Genomic DNA, 24,013 nt, shown 5'->3' on the forward strand with positions numbered 1-24,013 from the left:
TAGTTGATACCTGTTCAGTATGCTGCCTGCTTCTAGACTCATTCATTATTTCTTTGGACTTGATGCTTTCAGCAGTCATTTACCACTATAAAATGGTGCCACAATAATATGCAATAATATGCACAATAACATGCAATAAAAAAGGAATAAAGCAGGGGATTCTTGCTGGGAAATATACAAGATCACCTTTCCCCTTGGCCACCTCTGCAAAACTCAGCATTTATTACCTGTAAGCTCTTCTGGATAAACAAAGAATTAATTATGTCACTTTCTGTTTTGTCAACTTCTAATGAATTTTAACAGTGGACTTCTGTAGCCACAGAGCTGCTGTAGCACCAGCTTGTGAATAAGAAGTGTAAACAGAGACAGCAATTTTGTTTCACTGTCCTTGAGGGGGGAGTCCATAGTTTTACAATGACATCAGAAAACAACATGGCTGTAATTTTCGAGGGATGGAATAAGTTCCATTCTGTCTTCTAAAATAACATGTATTTTTGTATGGAACGCTAAATGGTGCCTACTGCATGTACTAAATATATATTGAGAGTCATGGTAGTGACTGGAAGCCAAGCTCAGAAGACAGAGCTGCTGTCATACACACACACAGCCCAGCTTTCAAAAAGAGGAACTTTTATACTGCAACAGAACAATAAGGAAGGCTTAAACTGGCTGTACACATAAATGATGAGGGTTTGAGAATCATGACCACGGAGTTTACTTTAAAAAAGCAGAACAAAGGGACAAGTGATGGGCATATGATAGATTGGATGGCCATATGTTTAATAAACAAATGCATCATAAATTTTTGCAACTCATCATACAATTGGAACTGGATGATTTCTCTGCCAATCATTCTCCCTTGGCACTTACTGGAGCACTCTAGATACTACATACAGCTTTAAATAATTCCAGTTCAAAAACAACATGAAGAGAAATATTTACATTTTCCATTCATATATTTAGAATATTTTTCTCCATATTTTACCTGCCCAGAATAATTTTCAGTGCTGCACCAGTAGCACATTTTCTGAAGATAAAAATGGAATGAGTTCAAAGTTTAATATTACTCTAAAGCCTTGTCACTAGAAAAGGAAAAAAAAAAGCCATCTGCCCAGTGAGAAAGACAATATTCATTTTGATCCTCAAAGATTCCAACTGTAAAGAAAAACCCCTAAAATATTACATGTAGAAAAGATATTTAAGAACGTTTTGAAAAGCAGATTTTAGTCTCTAAGTGACTGAATTAATGGTAATGAAGTAATATGTCAGTGAAAGAAGATGGATACTAAACTGATCTGGTCATGCTTTTAAAATTCTGAGACTCAAGCTGATAAATCCACCTAGCAGAACACAGCCTATCTGTACTGGCACTAAACCTGACCTCCTCCTATGCACTTACACATGTATTAAGCACATATACCAACCATATGCACTAGTTACCACACTTTGGATACAGCTGCTATAGATACAGAGGCAATATCTAGGCACCATAATTTGAGAAAGCTTAAAACAAAAATTTGAGCTTGCATCTGGAAGATGCTGTCACAGTGGCATCGCCTGAAAATACAATTTTATCTTCGTTTTCTTAATTGTGAGGAAACTGATTTTAAAATAACCTAGAAACAATTTTTTTTTAAATTTTTAGTTGCAGAAGAGAATAAAATAACAACTACTCCAAAACCTAAAAAACTTTGTGTAATTTTGGGATCTATCACGTTGAAATTCACTTCTAGTGTTATTTTTCTTGCTCTCCTACAGTGAGTCTGGGACAACACCGGCTCCCTCTGCTGGCCAACGTACAAAAAGATTTCATAAAATCTCGTGCACCACTAAGTTTGCTTAATCTGTTTCTAATTAACTGGATTTCGTAGGGGTTGAGAACCCCAGAACTTAATCAGAACAAGTTTAATCATAAATCGTAAACCTGTCCTTATTCCCTAAGAGCAGTGAATGTCAATGACATTGGAGTTTTAAGACAGAAATTTGTTTTGATTTATAAGTTACCTAGGCATTTATTTGTTCTCCAGAAAGGGCTCAATGATATTTTCCATTTTTTTTGACTGCTTATTTGATTTTCACCCCAGGTATCTTAACATAAAGGGCATTTGAACAAGGCTGTTTGGCAGTGCGATAAATCCTGAGTATATTAAATGTGTTTCTTACTAATTCTGCTAATAGCATTTTGGTGAAAAATTTGTTATAGTGGTGAATTTGTTATGAACTTTTCCATGTCATTCTCACTATATTTCCAATGTCTCCAAGGTTAAAATAAAAGGAGTAAAACCAAGCCAATGTCCTTTCATATCACTGCTGACCTAAGACTCCATCAAAGAGATCTACACTGATACTCCTGCTTGTTACTGAAAATGACAGAAAAAAACCATTCTCTTTCAGAAGCCAACTTGAGGATCTCTTACAAATCCTGACTGGAAGCTTGGAACAAAGAGGAATTCCCCTCAGGGCTGAGCTGGTGCTCATGACCCAAACTTCCAGAGTTCCCGGTCCTGCAAACATGCTTTGCTTAAACCCCTCCGTGCACAACACACTGTTGCGCATTAACAGTTCTGAGACAGAGTATCTGTGCAATTCCACTCCACAGATTTGGATTTCTTGAGTGCCACTGAAAGTTTTTTTCTGGCACCATGTACAGTACTGGGGGGTTTCAAACTATGCTAATGTCATAGTATAATTCTTGTAACTAGGATGATTTCTTTTAAAGACACAGAAATCTTTCATGGTTATTTTCCTAGAGATTTCACAAAAACTGTTAATTGCCCTGAATATATTTTAGAGGTAAATTTTGCATTTTAGTCAAAGAAAAGGTAAATTAAGTGTAAATAATGAACTTTTTGAGATTTCACCTGGAGCTTTTAAGAGCATGAGGAGGGTACCTGAAAAGAGACTGCTATTTGTAGGAATCATACCAGCTATGCAGAGAGAGGCCACAGCTGTATCCTTTCAAAGCAAGGAGATTTTTTTCATTAAAAATGCGATTTTGTTGAAAACTTTTGCCACCTCTCAGAGACAGTGATGTCAACGGGAAAGAACTGCTTTGACAATACACAGTACTTTGTACTCAATGTAAAACACTTTGTTTCACCACTTCATTATTTTTACACTAGTTTGAACTCCACAGGACACATAACTGTGGAGTTACAAATAGGGTGCAAATAGAGCAATGAGAATGGGTAAATTAGGTTCTTAATCTTCACATGGTGAACACCTACTTTTTTTTTTTTTTTTTTTGAGAGAAGACTTACAATTAAACCATTGTCCTGTCTTAAGAAGGTATTACAAAGTACCTGGCAGCTCAGATAGTTCAAATCCACTCCACTTTTATTAGAAGACCCTTAGGGTACTAAGTATACTTTCTAAAGAACCATTTAAAGGTTACTAACTACCTGTCGTATTTGTATTAAAAACTGTCAACCCCCAATTTAGTCATATTTCATATTATCTGTAGGAATGCTTTGCTTTCTTATTCTCCATTATGCCTGCCTGGAAAGGAGTCAAGATTAACATGATTATTTGCTTGAGGGTAAAACAATAATTTTTCATCATTTAAATTAGAGTTATGTATTGCAAGTCACTCATTTAAATAACATGAATGTCTTAAAGCACAGTACATGTGAGGTCAGAATAGTTCTGGGTGTGTGCACCATTACATTACAACTCATAAAGCCTATGTTTGTAGCTCAGGATTATTAAAAATACATGTCTTATGGGCCGTTCTCATGAAGAACTTCCTTTAGCACAAAGAAGTTTTTGCTAAGTACAAACCTAGAGAAGATATTTTAATTAGAACTCACTGACTATTCCTAGTACAAGAGCAAAAAGGAGACTTGTAGAATGAGATGTATCTTGAGCAAACAGTGTTTGAGTCTTTTGTTACAGAAATAGAACACACACCTCGATTTCCACAGCATGTCTCCAGCATCAAGATAAAATTACTCATATTAAGCATCAGGATGAAAGCATAAGTAAAGAATATGAATCAGTGCATTTGGTATTGGTTTTTGGTATTCCTTTTAAGCCCCTTATAGATGCAACAGATCTTCCCGTTTCTTTTGTCTTGACAGCTTGATTGATAGCCAAGATATAGAAAGAATCTTGCACTTCAACTTGACTAGGCCATGCCCAGTACTAGTTATGTTCCAAAGGAACAAAACAGATGCAATAAAAGGAAAATAGAGCAAATAGGCAATGAAAAACTTTATATCTAGAGTAATAGAAAAACTTAAAGAGTTCTTAGAAATTTTTCATTAAAACTTTAAACAATATGGAAAGTAAGACACCCTGTCCCAAGAACACACTCTTTTGCAACACCAAATCAAAGCAAACCATGGCTTAAAATAAAGAGAATCTTTTGGAAAAGAACGACAGATAATCTTTCTGAGGCTGATATATCGATTTATATAACACACGATTCAGTTCTGGAGCATACATCTCACCAATGAGTATGAACCATAGCCAAAAATAATCAATAGTAATTAAAGAGAATGTGCGAGTTTAAAAAGAAAAGAAGCCAAAATCTCAGTCAAAAAAGGTTTTTTTTTTTCCCAGCAGAGGAGGAAGAAAGGCAACAGAAGAATCAGGGTAGCAGAGGCAACAGGAGGTTCAGAAGGATGAAGGTCATAGGAAGAGGCAAGCTCTGTCAGACACGCTTGGAGTATGAAGGGAATGATGCACAACAGTAAACTGTTGGGGGAAAAGAGTAAAAGGATAAAATTGTAAGTATTGTGCAGGTCAGTCTGCAGAATGGCTAGCATGCTCAGTAACACTAAGGAATCAGATGCCCAAAGGAGGTGTAGGTGCATGGGCACACATGTTAAAATCTGGAATTCCACATTTGCTCTAACTGCCTGGGTTCATATATAAGCTAACTCAATCCTAACAACACAATACTTACTGGTACTCTGTATGTCTGTGAATTCTGCTCTACTTGGCCTGAATTTTAATTCTCCAGAAGGAGCAAGTTAGATGACATTGGAGACTTGCTTTAAAGACCACCTCTGAGAAAGAAAAGGCTGGGTCACTTGACACCTGCCTTATGAAGCAGTGTACCATGACAAGCCAGCAAAACTCCCTGCACAGCACCTCTCAGTTCTCAGTTGATGTAGAGCCACAAGTAAAAGACTGAAGTTTACTCTCTGTTTCTACCCATTTTTTTCAAGCTAAACAAAACCAAACTCTTAAAATCTAGCCCTGTGAAAGACTAGATATATGTCTAAAGTGACTGAAGAAATATGACTGAACTGTTTGTGAAACAGTCTTTGCCTCTGTCAGCCAGATTGTATTATCTGTTCATATATCAGTGATATAATGAAAAAAAATAAAAATTGGATATATAGACAAGGCTATTTTCTGTTCTTGTAGTACCTTAAAATTAACCTGATTTTATTCATCAACCACTAGTACACATGTCATCCACAGAAAATAAAATAGTGTACCCACTCCTTCACCCCTTAAAGACCTTCTAATTAAGGGATGTTTGACTATTTTGATCTACAGTTAAAAACAATGACAGGTTCAAATCATTATTTAATTTCTTCAAAGAAATAGCACTTTCTGAAATTTACAAATCAATCAGTTGTCGAGTCCTTACCCAGTGCGAGCCCTGAGTTCACTAGTACTTTATCCGGTGCCAGAGTGAAAAACTTAACCTCAGGATCTCACGCTACAGGAAGGCAGAGTATATTGTATGTTCTTTCCCACAGAGCTTTTAATTTCTTACTGCATATCTTAATGATAGTTCATAACTAGCCAAATAAAGGGCTAATGTGGCGTTTCACAGGAATACTGAATTTATTCTAAAGAGCTGGCTGACATTTCAAGGCAGCAGGTTTCAGTTGCTTGTCTAGGTGCAGCAGTCTTTCACTACAAGCATTCTTTACCTCAGGTAAGTAGCACGGAGCTTACCACCAACTCACACATTTGGAACTTCCCAAGCAATGTGACATAACCAAACACCATGCAACAATCTCCATCTCTGCATTCCCGAAGTACAGTCAATCTTAGAATCAGGCCGTGAACAATCTGATTAGCATGGTAAGGAAGGAGAAAGGATCCCATAAACACATCAATTTAAATGTGCACACAACATGCAGCTAAGGTTCTACCAGACCAAATGTTAGAGAAAAAGTCATGTAACTAGGATAAAAAGATTTAAGAGAAAAACTGTGAAGATCTTGTTTGTGGAGGAGATTCTAAAATGTATTAAATGGTATTTGATACAGAAAAGCTCAAGTATCTCACTAAAGACCATACTCATGAATTACTTACACTCCACATAAATTTGGAAAACTCAATGAACAGTGATAACTGTGTGTAGGGAGGGAGGAAGGACAGCCCTTCACAGACAGTGGCAGATCATAAGGACTGAGAATTTAAATTCCACATGATCGCAGAATTTTAACTTCTAAATGGGAATTTTTTCTCATGGAACACATACTGCTGTTGACAGTCACCCACACACAACTGTTATCAGAGAAAGTGGTTTTGAGAGAGATTTCAAGAAAAAACACATCTTCTAACAACACCTGGTATCAGCCGTTTATCCTCCTCCCCACCTCATTCTGTGAGAAAACACATTTACTGAGGTTAGAGTTAGGAAGATTGAAAATTTTGTTGTTCTTTGAATCTACCACCCAAATCTTATTTGCACTGCTTGAGGCATTCTCAGGCAATAAAACACATTGTTGCAAAACGTTGTTCTTACAGGGCTCAAACACTACAGTATCTAAGCACTTTCAGAATGGCATTAGGCAATGTAATTAGCATCCGTCCTACCTGTGCTGCTGTCTCTCATGGGTACATCTATACACGCTTCTCTTGTGTAAATCTACACACTTATCTTTATCTAGGTAGGACAAAGCATAATTACAGAGCTAAAACTTGTCCCTCTCCAACACTGATGCTTTAAGTCTAAAATAAGTACCCACTAAGCTCTTGCTCTCAGTAAATTGAGGACAATAAAAATTCATGTTATATTTCTATGTACAAGCTTAATCAAATCCTTTTGGCTGAGATACTGTGTTTGTTTAGGAGCAAATGATGGCACTGATTACATCAGGGCTGCATTGATTAAAGGGTATTTGATCAGCAAGGTAGATCAGGAAAGCATTGCAAAATAACAGTGATAGAAACTCAAATGAAGCAGAAATATTAATGCAAAGAAGGCCACAATGGATTTTTAATAAAGAAAACATCACAGGAAAGCTGATAGTATATAGAACAAAAAGAAGATCTTAAGTATGATTTCTGTGCATAAGCTGGTAAAGATGTCTTAGGGTTATTCCTCAATAAGATTCAGGTTTTCTCTTAGTATGATCTCCTTAATTTCCATCATTAGCTCCAATAAAACTTAACAATTTGTATTTCCAATTTGAGAAATAGTGCTTTAGATTTTTAGCTGGTAATCAACAGCAAACACACCCACATTTACAGTATCAGAGTAATCGCAACCTGCAGAGTACTTTTGGTAAACATAAGGTCCTGGAAAGTGACCTTCTGTCAAACTAGCAGCTAATGGAGACATTTCTCTATGCCATGGTTAGGAGACACCCTCCTAGTCTTCAAAGGAAGTGCATCCATGAGATGTCATAACGTGCAGAGCTTTGCTGCTTTTACCGGCTCTACATGGGTGTGCAGGGCAAGCCCACAGGGAACATAATACATGATCAAAGACTTGGATTGTGTACAAAGATTTAAAGGCAGTCAATGGATAAGCACGAAAAGCAGCATGAAAACATGCTTTTCACAAGTACACGGGCATGTGAAAATTATTGTACTTCTTTGTCTGATAACTGTTACGCCCCAAGGTGAAGAGCACACAAAGGACTACCCAGAGATGCCAAGAAAGATGTACCCATTAGGACAGGAAGGCCTTTACAATATACAGAGCCTGTAAATGGTTTAGTTTTCTTAAGGAAGACCCTGTAGTTTTCAACCTAGACTGATAGACCCATCGAGTCTCAAAGGAACTCATCTCTGGGGAGACAAAAAAATTGTTAGTACAGGAAAACAAACTTGGGGAATTGATAAAAGACAAAATATTTTCTTTTTTTGCAGTTGAACAAAGCAACAAAGCTTGATGGTTATTTTAAAATGCTTCTGTACAATGACCAGGTATCACATGCAAAACCCTCTCCAAGCAAGTGCTTTTCTCACTTTATATTAATTAGTTACACTGCATTGGGCATTTTGAAAGACAGCAGGCTGGAAAAAGGGGGAAAAACAGACACGGGTGTCTAAAGAGCAGAGAGGAAAGTCTGGAAAAGCTACCCCTGAGAGTAATCATCAAAAGAATGGAAATGCAAATACATATATTTTCAAACATACGTTTAGGTACCAGCTCTGTTGGTGCTGTAACATCTGCTTCTCTGTAACACACTGTTGGATCCACAATGTCACTGCCAGGAGGAGGGTAAGGTGGGGGTGGGGGGATCACTAACTGGGGGGCACCACGAGCGGTGCCCCTAGGAGGCTTTTGTGGCACCTGCCGTCCATCACCTACAGGGGGATCAATTCACTTGTTACTTCATTGCAAGATAATGATCACTCTGTTAATTTTAATTTTTTAAAAACACGTTGATTTTCCTTTACCCGCATCCAAAGTCTCTCTGGATTTAGTTCTGCTCTTATTTACATCCAAATAATTAAGGGAGAAGGAAAAGGTGTGTCTTAAACCAACAGCAGTGGGACCAGTATTGAGCCCAGCACATAGATATACATTACAGCTACCAGTTAAAATCACCAGTTTTGGCAGGCATAAGGATGAAGAAAAATAGTTAAGCAAACTAAAAAAAATTGAAAAAAGCTGTGTATTATATTGTGAAAAATGTGTTTTATTTTATCTTCTGAAATGTCAAACTATCTGAATTTGCTAACCTCTCATATACTTTACGTGACTATTTTCCTGACTCTTTCTGAGAGAAAGAGGAAGATGCCTTGGGTCACTGTTTTGAAGTAGGTATCTTATAGGCTTTTCTGCTCTTCTTTTCGAAACTGTTTTTTGTAAAATAGTGTTTGAAGCTATCAAAGGAAATGCCCATAACTTTGTCTGGGGGATTATTTCAATACTATGTGCAATAACTAAAGAAATGCACGCATTTTTGCATTGTACTCTTTCAATGTAACCACTTTCAATGTAAAAAGCTGCTGCCAGTTTGTGGTGTACAGAACTTGAGCTACTGTTATTTGGAAAGTCCTTAGAGGTTGAAAGTGCACTGAGGAACCACGACTACCTGCTTGTTCTGCTTTCATACCCTGCCTGAAGCATGTGCTGTGGTCATTGCTGAAGATGGATGCTGGCAGAGACATGTTTGGTCTGATCCATTCCTACACTCTCTGGCTTGTGCTTTGGGGCTGCTGAGAAGGGAAGCAGCACCCAGGCAAAGAAAAAAGATTAAACCATTATGATTTTTTACTTAGCAGTCACTAGCTTCCAGAAGAGTATCTTCCAGAGACACAATTTAATGCTGGCAAATGTGCAAGCCCTTTTTTACTGCTTTGAGGAAATTTGGCACAAGACTTTGGTGTCATAATAACATAGTATTGAACACTATGGGGAATTTGCCAGTTTGAGAATATTTTTTGATAGGATCTTTTGCTTTGATTCACATGGCTAACTTGAGGGGTACACAGGTATTTTTAATACTTTTTTTCCATCATGTGGCTGACTATTTCTTGCAGCACGTTTTTTCCCCTCACAAGAGTCTTGCTTTTTTTCACAGCTTTTCTCTCATGCTTTCAGAGCCATCTGTGCTTTCTCATTGTTTTCCTGCAAGGGCCCTGAAGAGAGGCTGTTTTACCAACCCTCTCCGGCTGTAACATTTTTTCTTGTTAATGAACACATTCATTCAAGAAAGTAGCAGAAAACAAAAAGCACTGAAGACAGGGCTACTGTGGGACGAGTTCTTTGTCAGTGTAAAATAATAAGGCTCCATTAAAGCAAACGATACTACAGAATCCTACACGAGCAGAGCACTCCAACAAGCACTTATATACACAGTACTGAACAGACTAGAAGTAGCTCTGCTCTGCTATATCTCATCTGCAACATTTGAGCACCAATACAAAAGAAATGGAACACTTATAAAAAGTTAAAGCAACAAATGTCATCAAAAAGTGACCAGTAGTAGGTCAAAGCATGAGAAGCAGCAGTGTGACCTCTGTAGTGATTAAAAGTAAGCCAATTTGCTGAAAACTCCTGTGTTATATGGTCCAGCAATAACACTACCCTTAGAGAGTTTAAATAAGAAATGTCAATGGAGTTGAATATGTCACATGATAATGGACTCCTGCTGCTACATAAATGCTGAGGCATTAAATGTGAAGCATTTACTGAAAATAAATGTTGGAACAAAGCCAAGAGGTTTCTTACTAAACTGTGAGGCATTTGTAATGCAAGCAATTATGTATGACAGAATGTCATATCTGTATGTCTTAGGCATTTTATGAAACATGAGGTCAAAGGCATGAACTGAAGTGCACTGAGTGCGTTATGGCACTTGAAGAATGATTCTCCTAATGTACTGAAAAATGAGTTCCAATATGTGGGGTCATTATCTCATAACTTGACCCATTATAAAATCACTTTGCTTGCTAGAAGCACAATCCTGGTGTCCTCACTCAAGCAAAGCCCTCACCAATCTGAACAAGCTACCAGGCAGATAACAACAGAGGTTTGGGAGAATGTTTTCCAGTTTTCCTGTGTGAGTAAATGTGGTGCCACATGCAGCTGAAGCTACAGTTTCTTTTGTTGGCATTCCTTTGAGAGCATCAGTTCTTTTCTTCTACTGATTAGCTAAAGAATCATCAGGTATTGATTTATAATAAAAGCAGGAATGAAATTTAAAAAAGAAACAACTTTACTTTATATGGGCAGTTGATGTCAAACTGTTGGAGGACTATATGAAAATCAAATGTCTTCAGGCTTTAGAAACATGAGGAAACACTGAACCAAGTTCACTGCACTTTGGTCCTAGCAGAACTTCATGGCTTCAGATGCATTCAGTTTTGCCTGGTCTCTCTCCATTTACTAGCATTTCCATTTACTATTTCTGTATTTCCATTTACTAGCAAACCAATCACATGACCTTCAAGGCGCAGAATAGGCCCAGGGCTAGTGCTTTTGGATATGTAAAGTTTGTGCCAAATATTCAAATCACCTGATGAGTGTTATCTATATTTTACTACCCTTTGATACTCTGAATGGTGCCATTGAAAAAAAAAAAAAAGAAGAGGTAATATACAAGCACTTATTTCCAGACTTTCATTCTGCAGAGAAATGTAGTTTTTTCCCCAAGTTACAAAAGTTTCCAAACTCACAGCATAACAGAATTAAGGCAACTTCAAGCAGTGAGCATTGAAAACACATGAATAGGGTTATTCAGGAGAAAAGAACGCTTCTCACCCATTGTGCTCTTCCTCTTGTCTTCCCTGTCTTCTGTCCTGTTTGGTATGGCAGGAGTGGGTGGAGCAGATGCAGCTGGTGGAAGAGGGGCACGCCTCTTCTTTTTCCTTAAATCATTCAAGGATGCTCCTTGTGATATCTAACAAAGTTGAAAAATAAGCACAGTAAAGGATATATTTTGTTGATGTTGTACATTTTCAGTAACCAAAAAAAAGTGTTTGCCATATGACCTAATTTCTCAGCAAGGTATATTTATAATGAGCAATTATAGTGACAAGCAGAGATTAAAGAATTACAGTAATATTGCACTCAGAAAAGGAAAGAGACGAGAACTGCTGATGAGTGTCACAGCAGAAATACCACTCTGGTAGGCATTTGATGTTTTTGGAAAAAGTGAACTAGGGAGCCCAACACTCAACAAAGCAAAGTATGTATGTTGTTAAGCTTGAGCCATAACAAAATCTTTTCCCATTGGTTTCTTCAAACCTTAAATTATGGTTAAATACTCCAGTTGGCATGTATAGTGAATAAAATCTTTCTTATTTCTTTTATTTTACTCTCAAATTCTTGTCTAAAGATTTTTGAGAGAAGAATCAGAATTGCCTGTTTGCGTGATGATATGAGATCACACGGCACTCTATTCATGCCTACTGGACTTCACAGACCTGCTTTTGAAGATCTGTAACACCTTGGCTTCCAATAATTGCAACATGCTGGTTGCTATGCCAAGACTTCATTACTGTTTATGCTCCTTTTAAAAATAACAAAAATATTATTACAAATGACTTTGGTTTCATTGGGCTGCATAATATTTTCTGTAGCTTGTTGGAACTTAGCTCTATTTCCTTTTTCTGGAAAAATAATAATAATAAAACCATGTAGGGAAATCTGTGGAATTTTTATATTTGAAAGGTACTGACAACACCAGTTAGTACCAGGCTTTGATGAGGTAGAGAGTAATGGTGGTTGCCCACATATAACATGCTGCTGGTATTCCACCAAAGAATTCTTCAGTTCTTTGATTTAACTGCTCTCTCCCAAATCTTCTGTACCTAACATACAGAACTGCAGTGGTTTTCTACTATTTCAGGTGTAAGATGTAACTAATAAAAATAAAAATTACAACAATCATATCATAATATTTCCATTAATCCAGAGGATTAACAGATCCTTAAAATACAATTGTTGTGGGAGATTTCATTAAACAAACAGTAACTTCACAGTGCCCAAATCTACCACTAGACTTCAGAAGAAAGGCACTCATTTAAAGGTTTCCTTTCCTACATTGAGTAAAAAATCTGAGAATGAATGAATTTTACAAAGAATAGGGTATGAAAAGAGTGTCCTTCACTTAGCCTTCCCTTTTAAAAATACTCAGGAGGGTCTTACATTTTAAAAAAAGAACTCTTTTGTTCCCACCTTTGAGGATTATGCTTTAACCACCATGCCATATGACAACTGGATACTCTCCACCCCTTGGGGAACCTGTACCCTGCGTGGGAGAAACTTGGTAGTAACTACATTGGACATAGACCCCAGCAACCAGGACGAGCTGCAGCTTCACCCCAAACAAGGGTGGGAAAGGAAGGTGTCCTGGTCTTAATTCCTACTATCATGGATGATGTCAGCATTTCATATTAAATTTCCACCAGATACAATACATGACTAAAGACAGTGAGGCCAATCTGGACAAAGTTAGGCATAGTAAATGGGCAATAATGTTAGGAGTAACTAGCAACTTTGTGGACCTAAATTTTTGTCACCAAATTTCATAGAATTTAAAAAAGTATTGGACTTATATCCAGAAAAGAGAACCATACCAAATGCTTGAAATAGATACAGCAAAATTTTAGAGCTCCACTGAAAAACTTCTGTGCAATGTTACAGTGTTGTTCTATATTAAGATGGGACATTTCCCTGACAAAGAAACTGCCTGTAGTGATTAGGAGCTAACCACAACTGACTGAAGTTGAAACAGAATGCTCAATATTGAGCTGAACATGGGAAACTCCATTTCAGTGAAATAAACTCATCAGGCTTTGGTTTTGAGGAGGATAATACCAAGGACAGCCACCTAATGCTGCATTCTCCTCCACTGAAGAAATTAGTAAATACACACTTTGAAAAAAAAAATCCCATTCTTTGCCCCTGCATTTTAAAAAAACTAACAACATCTAGGCACTTAATACTGTATCTTGGTTCTGCAGGATACACTACGTTACAGGAAAAAGAGAAAGAAAATTAATAAAGTGGTGATTTTGATTACTACAAAGACTGCAAGATCCAGCAACTATGGAGAAATTGAATCATCTGGGAGACAGGCACCATCTGAACTTTCCCAAAACTTCACAATACAGGCTTGACTTTTGCAGCTGTTTAGTGGCATTTTGCAGCTTCTACCTTCACCCCTCCCTCTCCAGACAGAAAAGTCATTTTATTTTATGACAAAAACTGTTTGGAAATGATAAAGCTAGGAAATCTTAACAATCAAGGCAGAAAATAAGGAAATATGTCTTCCCACTTAAAATGTTAGAGATCACTAAGCACCCTTCTCCAAGTACAGGAGGTTAGCTTAGTATATTCAAATCCCACAAAGACATATAATTGCCTTCCTATGAAGAAAGGATCCTTGTTAGAACTCAGATTATCAGATTATCCTTTTCAGCTCTCTATATTCTTACTTAGTCAATTATTCTGAGGAACATTAGATACGTGTATGGATGATCACGCTGCTGCAGTTAAAGAATAGGCCAGGAAAGAGCTAGTGCATGACTGCAATAATGAAAGTTTGGTGAAACATACACACAAAAATGCTTTTATTATACTGTCAGCTAAACGCAGTATTCTTCTCATAAAGAAGATGAAAAGCTTGTTTAAAGCCAGTCATGCTACAAAGTATATAAGAAGTATCTATGTCAAGACCAGGTCATAAAAATTGTTAAAAGTATCTTTTCTTTAATCCCAACTTCGGTAAACCTATGAGGCTAAACATAAATGGAAAAACACAATGAACATTCTGTTTCTTTCTTCCAATTGTATATAAAAAACCAATAGAACTCGAAAATAATTTGTTATGGCTGGCTGCTTCTTTTATAAAGAAATCAAGCCTTAGCAACATTATTTGCATTATTTTCCCATTGAAACTTTGTAAGAGGAGCTCCTCTCTGAGTCTAACAGAATATTTCCTAGTCTTAGCACTTGTGTTTTGCTTATTTTTATCAACAAGTAATTATTAGATCAGCTCCTATCACAAAAATTGCATAATTTGAAAAGATGTTAACTAAATTCTGACTATAATTAATACCATGAACTGAGCTAGAATAAAAGAGGTCAAAATGACCCAAATCTGAAAAAAAGCCCAGTTTCTCTTCTCCTACTGATAAGATAACATAGAATAATTAAAATAAAACAAAAGCAAAATAAAAAAAGTCATCACATTCAGGGCTCACGGGCTCTTTGAAAAATACTTCCAACATCGTGTACAAAATATCTGAGCAACGTGCTGAATTTGTTTTCCTACTGTGAAAACTCAACATACTTAACAAAATTTGATAAGATAACATTTGAGAATATATTTAGAGCAAAACAACAGCATCATGTGGGAGGTTAATTGTCAAAATTGTGTAGAAGGCCAATCCTTGAAATTTTCAATCAGTAGCATTTCACGGTCAGCCCACTTGCAAACAACCTGTGGACATTGTAAGAGTGCATGTATAAACTGAGTTTAAGTTTCTTTATGTGTAAAGGTCGACTACTTTCTTTGGGTCAGATTGCAAAGAATATGAAATAATGAAAATTATTAAAGGAGGCCCAAGGAAACAAAAGTCACCACTACTGAAAATTCAGCTAGCATTCAAAGACAAGGAGGATCTCAGATAGAATTCCAGTGTGAGCTCCACTCCTTTGCCTTGCCTGTCCTCTGTTTACAGGCCAGACACTAGTTTTGTATTTGTCAGCCCTCCCCTTTTAAACTTTCTAACAGAAATGTTGATTTATAAAAGTACTAATCTGTGGTCAATGCCAACTTTCTGTAATCCACAGACCCAACTGGGCCCAAATTCACTGCAGGTTTATGGCTCCTAAAACTGAGCCTCCTCTGTAGGCCAGAAACGGCACCATTAATTTGCATAGTTTGTGTTTCAAAGTCTAAGCCAGTCTTTCCAGTATTTTTTATAAACACTGCAAGAAACATTTGTCCTATGGCAACAGATTTTTCCTTTTACTATCACTCCTATCATTTTGCCATAGAAAGGGAAAATTGTTAAAAACCTAAGAATTTTCCAGTCTCGATATTTAATATAATTCTCCTTAAAGCAATTTTCTTCCTGCTCAAGAAACATAGCTACAGATTATAGAAATGTATCAGCAATAGAATCATGTCTGGAATAAGAATTGCTTATAAGGGATGCCAGATTATTGTTGGGCATATGCAAATAAATAATTCTATAGCATATGATATGTGTGAAGAAAGTCCTTTTAATCTCTTGCCTCTTTCTCCTTTTCATGCAATGTTACACATCAGGACCTTTTATCGTTTTATACAGAAATCGGCTAATTTGTATACAAATTGTCCTAATTATGGAAACGGTGAATGACTGCAGAAATTATTTTTAGAAGTAAAGAAAAAGAACTGGAAAAAGGACACATGGAGTCAATCACCAGCACACCCTCATTACAAAGTGGTTCCATCATCCCACACTGACCAGACACATACGCTGATTTAAGTGAGCCAGATTCTGATACACCTGCTGGCCATGGTATTGCATGGGGTCAGAGAGCTTATTGAAATTCAAAAGTGTTTAAATGCAACTCAAACAGGAAAAACCTCCAGAGCTAAGCTGTAACTGAACAAGCAACAGTATCATCCCAAACCATGTGTGGGACCATCTCAAACCTCTTCCCTTGCAAAAAAATTTGAGAAATCTTCAAATAATTAAGAACCATTTTACAAGAATTCTAAAAGAAAGAACAATGCATGTTTCATTAATTGACTTTAAATTCTTTATATAACTGCACTAATCCTTTATAATATTCTATGAAAGACAAGTAGTAGATTGGTATGTAAGATTTATGGGTTTAGATTGAAAGACATATTACTATGACATAACTTAAAGCAGTTGAGAAGAAAATATTTTGATCCAAGAAGAGTTGCTCTAGGAAAATCAGACAGATAAATCTTTCAGCGGCAGAATGGAGACATAAATCTGTCCACTAAACTTGATGATATAAAAGCTCTCCTGCACAGCTGATTCTGCATTTTCACAGGGCAAAAGATGCTTCAACATGCCTAGAACTAGAAACCACAAGAAGTCCCAATTGAACATTAATGTGTCTTATACAACATTTACTCATGTGCCTAATATTCCCTGGACAGGTCATATATCATTAGACTTTTCATTGGCATACACTGACAAAGGAAAATTCAATGAGCTCTCAAAACTGGGCAACTGAGCTAATGAGGCTGACCACTTTAAGCTTCATTGAATGAAATGAAGTCTATTCAGCACTGAACTTCTCTACCTTCTTTCCTTATTGGGTAGCATCCTGCTTCATTTGATTAAAAGATGAATGCTTAATCCATAAGTACACAACTGCACTAAAACACAAGTATATTAGAAACTGCATTCAAAGGCAGCAGCCTGATGTCTCCCCAGAAGCATGTCCTTACTGTGAAGAATGCATTTGTGTGTGTTATTTAAAATATTTACTAGGATACCATGCAACACAACAGCACATTACCAGAACAACAGACAAAAAGATAATAAAAAATCTAGCACATTGAAACACTTTTAAATAGGGTATCATTTGGAAAACTTGCAATTTGGTAAAATGCATAGGAATAATTACACTTTAGGAATTAGCAAAGAGTTTCTCTGCATTGGTCATTTTACTTCCATTCATGTTGATGTGTTGGATTTCAAAGCCTGGCAATAAAATTAATAAAAATAGGCTTAGCTTTAAGTAAGCCATATGAGTAAGTATGCTGGGATAGCAGGATTGATATTTGGACTGACCAGACCTGACAGCTTGTATAACTCTGGACACATCACTCTCCTGGGGAACAGATTTAGATGGGAGACTCCCAAGCTACTGCCAACTTGAGTTTAAGTCCACAAGAACAGCAAGCAACTCAAGGAACAGTATGACCATATTTCAGTCCTGACAACTATCCCTTTCAAAGAAGGGAGCTTCCTCCTGACTTTGAAACTCTGCACTGTGCTTCCTTGTGCTCTGCAGGTGTCTGTCTCACCCGATGGCTGCATCCCAGCTGTGCTCCTGTACCAGCAGCTGTACTCCCTGCCTCAGCTTCTGAGCTGCTTTACTGCTGGAAGGGCTCAGGCACTGTGGGAAATCTGTCTTAGAACTAGAGTGCAAACTGCATCTGCCTACTGAAAAGAACCCCACCATTACTCTTTTAATCACATATCACACTATTCTCATCACATATCACACTATTTTAGCATTATTTTGCCCATAATGCCTAATTTCAGATTATTTTTAAAAATTATATAACTTTGGTGTTACACAGAATTTTATAACAGAATTTAATATTGATTATCAAAAATCAAGCTGTGACTGCAAAAACACCTCAGCCTTAATAAGAGATAAAAGCTTACTACTACTGGATTTTATAGAAATTTCTAAGATCGTGTGCTATTTTATTCACAAAATAAAGTAGACAAAAGGCAAGTATGCCCTTGAATACTTGGCTGATTGGTGACAGAAAGCTAAATCAGTTAACACAAGAAAGCCAGTACAAGGTGAAGGGGCAAGCTCATTTTTCCATCTGTTTTTATAGAACACACCCTTTGTGAAATGTCACTGTCAAGGACAGTTAAAAATTAATGCCATTTTAATCCTTAAACCCTTTAACTTGTTCAGTTAAATGTGTCAGACAGGAAACTATCCACAAACAAATCTGAGATGTTGAATTACTAAGATAGCTGTGATTTCCTTCTTTGCAAAATCTCATTTCTAGCTGCAGCATTATTTCCACTCAAGGAAATCACTCTACAACACCAAATATTTTCACATGCATTGAAACATGTAGACTACACAAGTCTGCGGATGTTTGCTTTGGCAAAGAATTGAACTTCCTCTGTTTCTCAGAATACAATGTAATTTTCCTCATTTATGTCTTCATTTAGGGGGGAAAAAAACCAACAAGAACCCCTCAAACACTTAAAAATCACGTTTTAAAACCACTACAAACCAATATTCATTTCTCCTCTACAGAAGTTTACAAAAAGGCAAAATTGACCTCCAGATTTTAATCTCATATTTGTGCACATCTTTTTAGTTAGAACTATACAATTAACATCTTACACTCTTAATAACGTTCATTTGTTTTGTTAATTGTCAATTTCCTTGTGTAGAGATAGCCAAATTAAATTTCTAGTGCTTAGCACTAAGTCTGAGGCAATCACCTTGGCAGTCTTCTCAATTTAGAGAAAACAATATCTGATTATTTCCAGTGTTCTACCCCCTTCTATCAGCCTTCTCCTTCTGCAGGCACACAGAAAACCTGGGAAACATGGTTTAGGCAGCAAGTGCAGTGATAGTTTCTGATTCCTTTCCCATTCGATAGGTCCATGGAATGGCTTGGGTTAGAAGGGACCCTTAGCAATCACCTTGTTTGTGCCATGCCTTCCCACTGCCCCCTTCAAATTCCCACTAAAGGCAAGTTCTCTCCAGCACTTATGAACACCAGCCAAAAGCCCCTGAATTTCTACAACCTAAAGGCAGGAAGAGGGGGGAAGAACACAGTGGTACCACAGTATCAATTAGATCTATTACTAGGACTGTAGCATAACGTGGCTCTACATCAAGCTATTGCCCACAAGCGCTAAATTTTATTATCCAAAATTACAAATAGATTCTGCTACGAAGACTTGTTTGAGGAACCCATCATGGCACACTGGTTGTTAGCCACACCTGGAAGTGCCAGCAACATACAGCTGAGCAGGGCTCAGGGGTTGTCTACTGGGTCTCAGGAGGTGAGAAATCACATTCTCATTAAGACAGGCATATTACAAAAAAAAAAAAAAAAAAAAGAGATGCCTATTTCTCCAAGTGACCCATGGCAACTTTAAGGGGGATGGTGGCAGACTCTTTTCAGTGGTGCCCTGTGACAGGATGAGGAGCAATGGCCGCAAACTGAAACACACAAAGTTGCACCTTAACATGAGGAAGAACTTCTTTACCTTGAGAGTGGCAGAGCACTAGAACTGCTTGTCCAGGGAGATTGTGGAGCCTTCCTGTCTGGGGCAAAACCCCTGTGGATGTGTTCCTGTGTAACCTGCTCTAGGGGATCCTGCCTTGGCAGAGGGGTCTCCAGCTGTCCCTTCCACCCCTAAGAATTCCATGATTCGGTGTAAAATAGCTTGAAATAGCAGAGAACTTTTTTTTTTTTTTAATTATTATACCTATGATGTTTTCTCTTATTTTCTTATTTGGCTAAACAATGACTATATTATTAAGCCATAGAATTAAACCTGATTGACACAGCACATACTTTGTTAATTTTTCAATTTTTACCTTTTTAATTTAGGATCTGCGTAAGGTGGAGTTAGTAACAAAGTCTGAAAAGTGATGCAAACCCAGTTTCTAAATTAAGCACAGTGCTAGGGTCATTTTTCATCGCTCATTGAATGCCAGCTCTTCAGAAGTCTCACTGCTCAAAATGATCTTTGTCTATTAACTTCCCCTAAATACCGTGCCCAACAAAGCCTCATAATTACTTGACACATACTTTCTTCTTTAATGAGAGTTAAAGCTTACGATGACATCAGCCTGTTCTATTTGTCTGAGGCTTGCAAGCCAGATGAAGTTTACTTACTGAGCATTGCAACCCTGCCAAAATTCAGGGCTGCATAGAACAGTATGTTCCGGCCCCAATGTCTTGCCAGTTTTCAATGAAGTGCTTGACAGAGACCACATGTGGAGGTCAATCGATGCTATCATGATCTCACCAGATGGTAAGTTGTGGTATCATTCCCAAGGCAGGTAGTATAGCCTGCTCAGAAACAGTTGGCAACTGAACCATGAACTCACAGCCAGAAGCAACTGGATTACTGCAAAAGATCAAGAATGCTACTGAAGCTGGAAAAAAGACTATTCCAGGAATTCTCCTTGCACATAATTCAAGGATTCAACTCTCAAGACATATGTTTTCTTGAAAAAAAATGGAAGTAGTCCTGCCAAACAAATCTTGCTTTTTTGCATGATTATTATGTCATGTATGTTAAATTGCAATGTAAAGACATTGTAAGCTTACTTTGCTTGTGTTCCTGCATATATATTAAACATCACCAGGTAAGTCCAACTTTGATGTCAATTCAGAGGTTACAGCTACACAGGTTAGAGTGCAAGACTGTTCAAAAAACAGGAAAGTAGACCATGGAGGAACCGTGCAAATTTTTATAATTACATTCTCCAATCCCTCTAAAATAACAGCCTATCCAAGTCAAATTGGGAAGCACTCAGCACTTCACAAATTCCAGCCTTCAGTTAACGCAGGTAAGCAACTTAAGTCACCACTGAACTGACATTGCTTCTATTTCCTGGACAAAGTTGCAAAACACTTATTTCTGAAACTGCAAAAAAACCCCACACAATGGATTCCTCTTACAATGTAAAAATGCATAATTTTAACGTAGACCTCAAAATTTTAAGTTCTTCTGGTGCAAAACCTGCTAATTGACTGTGAAAATTATCTGAGTAAAGATTTTCTCAAAGGGTTGTAGCAAAATCAGTCTCATCTCCAACTGCACTTCTGAGAGGCTGTACCTTCTCACTAACACAAAAACCTCTACTGAAATTCTGAACTAGTTCCTACTTCTTACAGGCCAAACTTCAGGAAAAAATATAATCAATTGTAGTTAATTGCTTCTAGACTGAGAAAACTTGGACTCCTTTTAAATAATTCATCACATTGTGACACCTTACTCTATTTAAAATTACAGGGAAAAAAGAGTTTAAAGAAAAGGAGGGACAAAAAAGCTGCTAGAAAATAAGTTGGCGGCCTAAAAAAAGAGTTGCCATTTTATTAAAATGCTTTCTGCCACTCTTTTTTTTAATGAGACACATGCTGTTAATGAATAAATGTGCAGCAACACGAAGTTGAGCATTAGGACCAATAAAGAGGATGGGGTAGCAATTTGGACTGAAACAACAGAATTTCTTTAGAGGTATACAGAAGAAAATTCTGTAATACATTATTAAAATACAACATGCCTTTAACTGATACTCTTTGGAGATGTTGAGAAAGCAGTCACTACGCTGCATGTATCATTTAAGCTGTAGTTTTTAATAACTATGTTAAAAGAATAAATGTGTTTAAGTGCGCATACACCAGAATTAATTTTTGGAACTGTTTCTATCATAAAAAGAAGTACAAATTACTCCCTTTCTCTAGCAGCTTTTTTTAGCCTTCCTAAATTTCATGCTTTACATGACAGCAAGATAAGCCTTCAGCCATCATTGCACTTTACTCTTTTCTTTTAATTTAGGCCTGCATCATTTATCCAAACTAAAGTGCAGCTGTTAGATAAATTAAGCATCCAAACTGCACAGCAAACATTATCTGATGTGCTGTCAGCTGGCATCATCTTTGCTATCTGATTACTGTTTTGTAAAACATGAAAAAATCTGGATATTTCTCATTCAGATAACTGAATGTCATGTTTAAAGCTCTTTAAAAAATGAACAAAACACCTTCAAATTGGAAATGAATTGTTGAGGTTTAATTTCTTAGTCATGTACCATGGTATAGGGCATTTTAAAGACCACAGCCTTTTTTACTGCTCTTGTTTCTTGGTTCTGTACAACTTGATAATGGTCTCTACAATAGGATAGCACTAGCCAGGTTCAGCTCCAGTGGAAATATGAAATTCATAAAACCTTTCAGGTTTATGATTGCTTACAGAGACAATTGTTTCTATAAAACCTAATGTGTTTCATCACAAAATTTTATGTCTGTGAAGGGCAACAGTTTGTACATGGCTTTTTTTGACAAGGCCATTAAGTAAAAGTCATTAAGAAAAGCTCCACCCTTATATATTCTTGAAAAATATTACCAAAAGTGGATAGATGTAGGGAACACCCAAAGAGATTGACTTTCTATCTCTGGAAGGGTAGAAATATCATCATTTTCTAAGTAAAACAATAGCCCCGTCACTGCACAAGACAGAAGTGTCTCAACAGTTCCTTCCTCAGAGGACCTGCAACCTAGAGAGTATATCTGACACGCACCTGGATCAGATACTGATTTGAAATGCAAAGGGATCACATCTTTCATGCTGCTTTTTACTTTGTCAGTGAAATGCACAAGTCTTGTAGAGTCCAGTGGACATCACCCATACAGCTCCCAGTCACCTGTAATGTGAGCTGTACAAGTACATCTCAGAATTTTGAGGAGCAGCCCAAGGGGCCTGCAAATACAACCCTCAGAGTCCTGTGGGGTTCTGATCCTGCAGTCACACTACCAAGTCATAAAACACACACCAGGCAAGTTGCTTTAGGGTTCATGGTGCAAAGTTCTTACTGGTCCTATGATTTACTGGCAAAACTTCCAGCTCCATTCTGCAAATGCAGCTTTGTACTTTGTACAAATTTGTACAAACTTTGTACTTTCTACAAATGCAGCACAAAACAAAGACTGATGACTGGGAATAGGAATCAGAGGCAGCTGTTTCTGTTTTTAATGAGAAACATATTTTTGTGGTCATCAAATTACCACTGATAAGAAGACCTAGTGAAGTCATTGTGTATGCTGCCAATGACTTTTCTGGAGTGATATCAGATTATATGAGACAATCATTTGGGTATGACTCTCTTTAGTATTCTCCAAAAATAGCTGCACATGTTAGATCAAGGGTTCTGCTCAGGCTTCTCTGTTAGACTGCAGCAGGTACCTACAGGATAGCAAAAGAAGAGGAAAGGTATGTTTAATACTACCTTCTCGCAAACACTTTTGTGGCCACCAACAAACTTCATTTTATGGGCTTCCTGATGTGATTTATCTTTCAAAATTCATAATGGATTTGTCATTCTTGCAGCATTTGTCCAGTCTCCTCTTAAGCCAATGTAAACTTTTAGTATCCATAACAACCTTGGTGGACCAAGTCAATGAAGACCCATGTGCTTTGACTTTGGGAGTTTGCCTGTTTCTATTAGCTCCAAATGCTCTTACAACGGCTGGCTGAAAAGAAAAATCTTTATCCATAGTCTTCAGTGACTTTTTCAAGATGAAGAATCATGGTTTACTTAAGTTGCACCACTGACCCTGTACTAAACTACTCCACAACTTTGATCACCCTTGATGTTTTTCCATGAGTCTCATCCCATATCCTTCTGAAGCAAGGAGAACACTGCTGTAGTATTTAAGATGGCATAAAACAGCTCATAATGTAGAGGTGTAATAAAACAATATTTTTTTTACCCATTTTTCCTCTCCTAAAATGCTAATCCTAATTTGATTTCCTTTTTTGATTGCTATTGAGCTTCGAGATGACTTTTTTAAAATAAAAATCCTAATCCGATCCTAAGATCTTCCTAATCAGATACTGCCAGCAGAGAGATCAGTATCTTACAAGG

General features: G+C 37.2%; 1 protein-coding gene across 8 annotated transcripts in view; it reads right to left on the minus strand.

The window, feature by feature from the left end:
• Positions 1-24,013, minus strand: part of COBL (cordon-bleu WH2 repeat protein) — a 155,010-nt gene that overhangs the window by 40,546 nt on the left and 90,451 nt on the right. For 6 of the 8 annotated variants that reach the window (XM_063163413.1, XM_063163387.1, XM_063163404.1 and 3 more), the window contains 2 exons: positions 11,417-11,555; positions 8,341-8,511 (listed from right to left, as the gene is read on the minus strand). In XM_063163413.1, the coding sequence (XP_063019483.1) occupies positions 8,341-8,511; positions 11,417-11,555 (310 nt within the window). Of the gene's footprint in view, positions 1-759; positions 4,699-8,340; positions 8,512-11,416; positions 11,556-24,013 lie in introns of those variants that run through there. The other 2 variants (XM_063163430.1, XM_063163422.1) reach the window with 2 other exon arrangements.

Source organism: Melospiza melodia, chromosome 1 (genome assembly GCF_035770615.1).
Source record: "Melospiza melodia melodia isolate bMelMel2 chromosome 1, bMelMel2.pri, whole genome shotgun sequence".
NCBI classification, from domain to species: Eukaryota; Metazoa; Chordata; class Aves; order Passeriformes; family Passerellidae; genus Melospiza; species Melospiza melodia.